The 6,261-nt window shown below is 50.3% G+C and overlaps 1 protein-coding gene across 14 annotated transcripts in view; it reads left to right on the top strand.

The window, feature by feature from the left end:
• Positions 1-6,261, top strand: part of Armc9 (armadillo repeat containing 9) — a 92,009-nt gene that overhangs the window by 29,656 nt on the left and 56,092 nt on the right. For all 14 annotated transcript variants that reach the window (XR_001236179.1, XM_013519884.1, XM_005395397.2 and 11 more), the window contains exons 13-15: positions 2,882-2,972; positions 3,949-4,072; positions 5,769-5,908. Coding sequence is in view for 13 of the 14 variants with exons in the window: in XM_013519884.1 (XP_013375338.1) it covers positions 2,882-2,972; positions 3,949-4,072; positions 5,769-5,908 (355 nt within the window). In the remaining variant the exon portion in view is untranslated. The remainder of the gene's footprint in view (positions 1-2,881; positions 2,973-3,948; positions 4,073-5,768; positions 5,909-6,261) is intronic.

Below are 6,261 nucleotides of genomic sequence, written 5' to 3'. Positions count from 1 at the left end.
GAGTGCTGGGATTACAGGCGTGCACCACCATGCCTGGCTTTATGGTTCATTTTTCTTCTTGTACTGTTTTTGCCTGGTGTTGATATCAGGTTCATGCTGGCCTCAGACAATGAGTTAGTTCTTTCTTCTATTTTCTGGAAGAGATTCTATAGAATTAGTGTTATTTCTCTTTACATGTTTGTTGGTGTTTGCTAGTGAAACTGCCAGGGCCCAGAGAGTTCCTTTTCAAAGGTTTTGTTTTGTATTTTTGGTGCTGATGGTTGAATTCAGGGTCTCAAGCACGCTAAGGTACACTCCCAGGCCCCAGAGGGTTTTTTAACTACGAATATAGTTTCTTTTTTTTTTTTTTTTTTCTTAGTTTTTCTCCGGTACCGGGAACCGAACTCACGACCTTGCGCTTGCCAGGCAGGCGCTTTTGCCGCTGAGCTAAATCCCCAGCCCCTGTTCTTTTTCTTAGTTTTTCTCCGGTACCGGGAACCGAACTCATGACCTTGCGCTTGCCAGGCAGGCGCTTTTGCCGCTGAGCTAAATCCCCAGCCCCCATTCGTCTCTTGATGGACAAAGAGGGGGCTTCCAAGATTTTGCTATTATGAATTGTGCTGCTATAAACATGGATGGATCCCTGTAATAGGGTGACTTTAACTCTTTCAGAAAGATACCTACAAGGGGACTAACTGGGTTGAATGGAATTTCTTGTTTCAGTTTTTTGAGGGATCTGGGTACTGATTTCTATGGTATGTGCTCTAGTTTACATTCCCAGCAACAATGTAGAAGGCTTCATTCTCCCCCTGCTGTCTCGCCAGCCTATGTTGTTTCCTGATTTTCTGATCGTGGCCGTTCTTTCTGGAGTAAGACACAGTCTCAGTGTCATTTTAATTTGCATTTCCTTAATGGCCAGAGCTGTTGGACATTTTCTCAGGTACTTACTGGGCATTTGTACTTCTTCTGAGAAGGGTTAGTTCATTTCAGTTGCCCACTCTTTTACTGGGTTTTTTATTTGGGGAAGTCTGATTTTTCAGTTCATTGTATATTCTAGGTACTAGTCCTCTCTAGCTGGCAAACATTCTTTTCCATTCTGTAGCTTGGCTTTTCACTCTGTTCTTTCCTTTGCTGTGCGGAAGCTTTTGAATTTGCTGTGATCCTGTTTGCTGATTCTTGGTGTTAGCTCTTGTGCAACTGGAGTTCTGCTCAGAAAATCCTTGCCTGCATCTATTTCAAGAGTTACCTGTTTTATCTGCCAGCAGATTGTTCTGCTTTAATATTTAGATCTTTGATCCACTCTAATTTTAGGTTAGGACATGGTGGGAGATACGGGTCTAGATTCAATCTCCAGCAAGCAGCCAGCCAGTGGTCCCAGCCAGTTGTTAAAGAGGCTGTCTTTCCTACAGTGTAACTTGCTGGCCCTTTTGTCAAAGATCATATAGCTGAATGCATTTGGATTGTACCTGTGTCCTCTATTTTGTTCCACTGATCCACATGTCTGGTTTTTTGTCTTGTTTTGTTGCTGGTGCCATGCTGTTTGTGTCACTGAAGCTTTGTAGTATAACTTGAAGTCTGGAATTGTGATTCCTCCTACCTTGCTCTTGTTGCCCAGGATTGCTTTTGCTATCCTAAGTCTCTTCAGGTTCCATATGAGTTTTAGCATTATTTTCTGTAGTTCTCTAAGGGTATTGGTATTTTGATTGGGATTGTGTTAAATCTGTATATCAGTTTTGGAAGTATGGCCATTTTGAATACCTGTCATATCTTGGGGTGCACACTGCTGCTCCACAGCCAATGGGGATCATAAACTCAGCACCAGTAATGAATTAAAGGAATGAAGTTTAAAACAAGGGAAGATACTTTATTTGTAAGGGAGAAAAAGACGGAAGACAGAGGCTACTTCTGAAAGATGAGGCTAAGGGGCCCCAAGATGGATAGGATACCTGAGGGCCTTTGACCCAGCTTCCTTTTTTCAAGAGATAAAGACCCTCCCTCCCAGTTCCAAATTGGCAACTTGTCACAACCTGATTGGCTGTCCGGACTGTTGCAGATGGATCCCAGAGGACCCTAATCTGCACATTCCTAGGTGGGCTTTTGGCTTGTCTTGTCAGGGCCTTATCTCTGGGATTTATAGGTTGGTTTAGGAGGAGCCTTGCATGCAAGCTGTCTTGGAGTTAGTGATTAAGTAACAAGAGTGATTAAGCAATACAGTGGCCTGGAGTGGGAATGTGCCTGCGAACTAAATAGGAGTTTGCTTTTAAGTGGCCTCCCCTTGTCTCCTCTGCGATTTCCTGGAGGTGGGGAGGGGCGGCTGCTTTGGTTAATGCACCTGTCCTCCTAATGGCTCTCTTTAGCCAAGTTTTAACTCTTTCTAGTGAGGCTTTGCAGAAAATCTAACCAGCCTAGAGACCCCTGCATGGCCGACAGACCTGCGCCACCCCCCTGCTCCCAGCCGCTTCTGCAGAGCAGGGTGGCTGCTAGAGACCAGGCAGCCCCCTGTGCCCTGCGCTGTCAGGGCGGCACCCGGGACTCAGCTCTGCTTCAGGAACCGTGCGCTTCCCTTCCACCCCTGGGAACAGCGTCCTTTTCTAAACCCTTCCCTGTGGTGTTGCCGAGGTGAGGAGGGGCAGTCGGATGTGCCGTGGACGCTGCTGCTGTCACCTGGGAGTCACCTCCTGTGTGTCACTGCATTGTGTCCTCAACTCATCTTCTTGAGGAGTCCAGATGGGTTCTCTCTGCCAAGTCTGTCAGATACCAGTGGGAAATCGAGACTTCCCGGCACCGTGATGCTTTGGTCTGTGTACTCCGGGCTGAGTTCAGGTGCAGAAGAGAATAAGCCGAGCCGCGGGAGGCCTGGCCCCCGCCCCCTCACTCTGCGTCTGTCCCTGTGTCCCCACAGAGGAGTGTGCTGCAGCTGCTGCACTCCAAGAGCGAGGTGGTCCGGCAGTACATGGCCCGACTGGTCAACGCCGTGGCTTCTCTAGCCGAAGGTGAGCGCTTTCCCTTGGGGACGGAGAGGGCCTAGGGAGCCTTCAGCTCTGAAAAGGAACCTTCTCCCCACGTTTCTCAGAGGTGATATGGTTCCACTCAGCATCGTGGCACAGCCCATAATCCCAGCTGTGTGGGAGGTTGAGGCAGGAGGATCACCGGTTCTAGTCCCGCCTGGGCAGTTAACAAGACCCTGACTCAAAAAATAAAAAAACAAAAAGATCTGAGGATTTGGCTCAGTGTGAAAACCCTGGGATCAAGCCCCAGTACCACCTGACCCCACAAAAAAGGATAGATTTCTAACTTTATTCTTATTTAATTCATCTAAAGTCTCTTGTGAAGATCAGTTCTTGTCATTGCTTCTTTCAGAGCGAAATTTGTAGCCTTTGGAGCTTATTTTACAGGCCTTCTGTTTTATTAAGCTTTCTGATTTTACAACAGTACTGTTTAGATTTCTTTCGAGCCTGTAACAGGTAATACTCTTTCTGTCTTCTACTTAAAGGAAGGTAAGGTTGGCAAAACAACAAAGGCTAATTCCAATCGACGCAGCACTAGTTCCTCTAATACAGGACAAGCTCTCAGAACAAAGGCCTAGACAGTTCCCCCAAACACCACGCCACCTTGAGTGAATTCATAATTTCACACAGTGGGGTGATCCACCCCAAGTTCCTGTTTGTTTGAGCTCTTTTTATTTTTTTAAATATTTATTTATTTCTAGATAGGGTCTCACTATGTAGTTCAGACTGGCCTTGAACCCACTATTTAGGCCACAGGCCACACTGGCCTGGAACTTGGAGTAATCCTCCTGCCTCAGCCTCCCGAGCACTAGGATTACAGGTGTGCACCGCCACGCCCATGGCTTCTTTTCTGACATGATCAGCCTGTGCCTTTCGGTGTCTCATGTCCAGTTTTCCTCAGTACTGGAGCAAACCAGACCCATCCTGCCCGGCTCTCCCGTCCCCTCTGGTGTGTCCTTAGGTCGCCTCTACCTGGCCCAGAACATGCAGGTGCTGCGGCTGCTGGAGGGCAGGCTGAAGGAGGAGGACAAGGACGTGGTCACCCGCGAGAATGTGCTCGGGGCCCTGCAGAAGTTCAGCCTCAGGTGACAACCGGGCCAAGGGTCGCCCTGCTCACGCGGAATCAGGCTGCGGTTTGGGCAGCTTGTTGGGCTCCATTGCTCCCTGGGAGGCAGGCAGTGACTTTTCCCTTGGTGTCTGAGGGAGAGCCGGAGGGCGCCACTGGGCTCTGCCGGTGCCAGCCACGTGCCGGGCAGTGTCTGCGCCCGAGAGCAGCCTTAGGTTGCCCCGTGGGGTCAGGGACAGGGCCCCGTCCCCGTCTACCTGCACCCCCACAGCCCACTGCCGTCTCAGCCGGGGCCCAGTGTGACCTGGGAGCTCCACATCAGACTCTTCAAGAGCAGCCACTGGAGGCGGCCTCTGTCCCCCAGAACCCTGTTGAGGCCCCGTTACTTCCATGAGCCCTGGAGCTTACCTGGGTGAGACAGGAATTGCCACGCAGTAGCAGAGCCGCCACCCATCACCACGGCCTCATTTGAGGGCATTGAGAGCATTTCTGTCACCACAGGAAGAGCCTTGAGTCCGCCTCCCAGCCCATCCCGGGGGCCGTGGCACTATCCCTGCAGTCACTCAGAGCAAGTTCTTCCACACCGGCTTCTCTCATCTAGTGAGGTGTCCCCGGCCCCTCCTGTCGTGGCCCTGTCGGTGTTTGCGCCTCTGTGTTACCCCGTAGCCATCTGTTCTCCGCGCGTGCCGCGGCTTATGCGTCGTCTCATCGGCTGATGGACATTTGGGGTTTTAAGTTGGTTTTTTGGGTGTTTTGGTTTTTTCTAACTTTACTAGAAATGGAAGCCGGGGGCTTCACACAGAGCTACATCCCCAGTGCTTTTTAAAGTTTTTATTCTGAGATAGGGTCGAAAACACCAAGTTGATTGGGCTGGGCTTGAACTTGTGACCCTACTGCTTCAGCCTCCCAGAGTACTGGGATTACAGCTATGAGCCGCTACACCTGGCAAACGATCTGTCCTTTTGCTCTTTTTTAAAATTTATTTTTATATAGCTTATAGTGCCTAAAGCTTATAGATTATAGTTTAAATAAAAATTATTTTTCAAAGAAGTGTTTCAATGGGCCTATTTCCTGGGTTAAGTAGACCAAAAGTTATCAATACATACCCATTCAGTTTTTTTTTTTCAAGATAGAGTCTTCCTATGTAGTGCAGGCTGGCCTTGAACCCACAATGTAGCCAGGGTGGCCTCAAACTCCTGGTGATCTTCCCGCCTCAGCCTCCCAAGTGCTGGAGGTTATAGGCATGTGCCGCATGGCAAGCTAAATATCCATTCAGTTCCTGGAATAATGCCCTGCTAATTCTAAATATGAAAAAGGAAGCTTCCAAAGCCTAAGCCTCATCTTCCTTTAACGCATTCATGGTGGGGCTGCCGTTTCTCTCACTGCCTGGCCGTTCTGAAGCACCCGTACCTGCATGACTGTCCCATGGGGTGTCGTGGCACAGTCCCGTCGGGTCTATAAGCCCCCTGGTGGGACAGTCGTGCAGGCACCACCGGTGGTTCAAGCCCACAGAGCTGTGTTGGCCTCCTCATCACATCCCTGAACGGCAGCGGATCTTTGGAGCTACAGTTGCATGGGTTAAGCAGGAAAACCATGCTCAGAGTCCCGATCTGCCGTTTGTCCCCTTCTGTGATGTGGCCGCGTGGCCGCGTGGCCGCGCCCCCTTGGGAGAGGAGCCCCTGGGTGGCTTCAGCTCACCAGTCCTGTCATCCTAGGCGCCCGCTGCAGACAGCGATGATCCGGGACGGCCTCGTCTTCTGGCTGATCGACACGCTGAGGGAGCCCGACTGCCTGTCCGACTACACCCTGGAGTACGCGGTGGCCTTGCTCATGAACCTGTGCCTCCGCAGCGCAGGTCCGTGCGGGGACAGGGACCAGGGACCGAGTGGGCCTGGCTAGGGTGGGGCCCTCAGAAGCAGCCCTGGGAGGTGGGGCGTTGCCAACTTGCTAGAGGCCCCGGACCCAAATGCTATTCTGGCCTTGAGAGAAATGTTTCTGCACCTACAGGCCCCAACAGGAAGTAGGAATTCAGCTCTTTCTCATCTTCTTTCATCTTCCTTGTTCAAAGTTAGGAAGTTGGCTGGGCATCCGCTTGTAATCCCAGCACTCAGGAAGCTGAGGCAGGAGGATCACTGCAAGTTTGAGGCCAGCCTGGGCTACATAGTGAGACCCTACCTCAAAAAAAAAAAAAAATTTTAAAACCCTGAG

Source organism: Chinchilla lanigera, unplaced genomic scaffold (genome assembly GCF_000276665.1).
Source record: "Chinchilla lanigera isolate Chin_1 unplaced genomic scaffold, ChiLan1.0 scaffold00052, whole genome shotgun sequence".
NCBI classification, from domain to species: Eukaryota; Metazoa; Chordata; class Mammalia; order Rodentia; family Chinchillidae; genus Chinchilla; species Chinchilla lanigera.
This window is presented reverse-complemented; position numbering and strand designations above follow the sequence as displayed.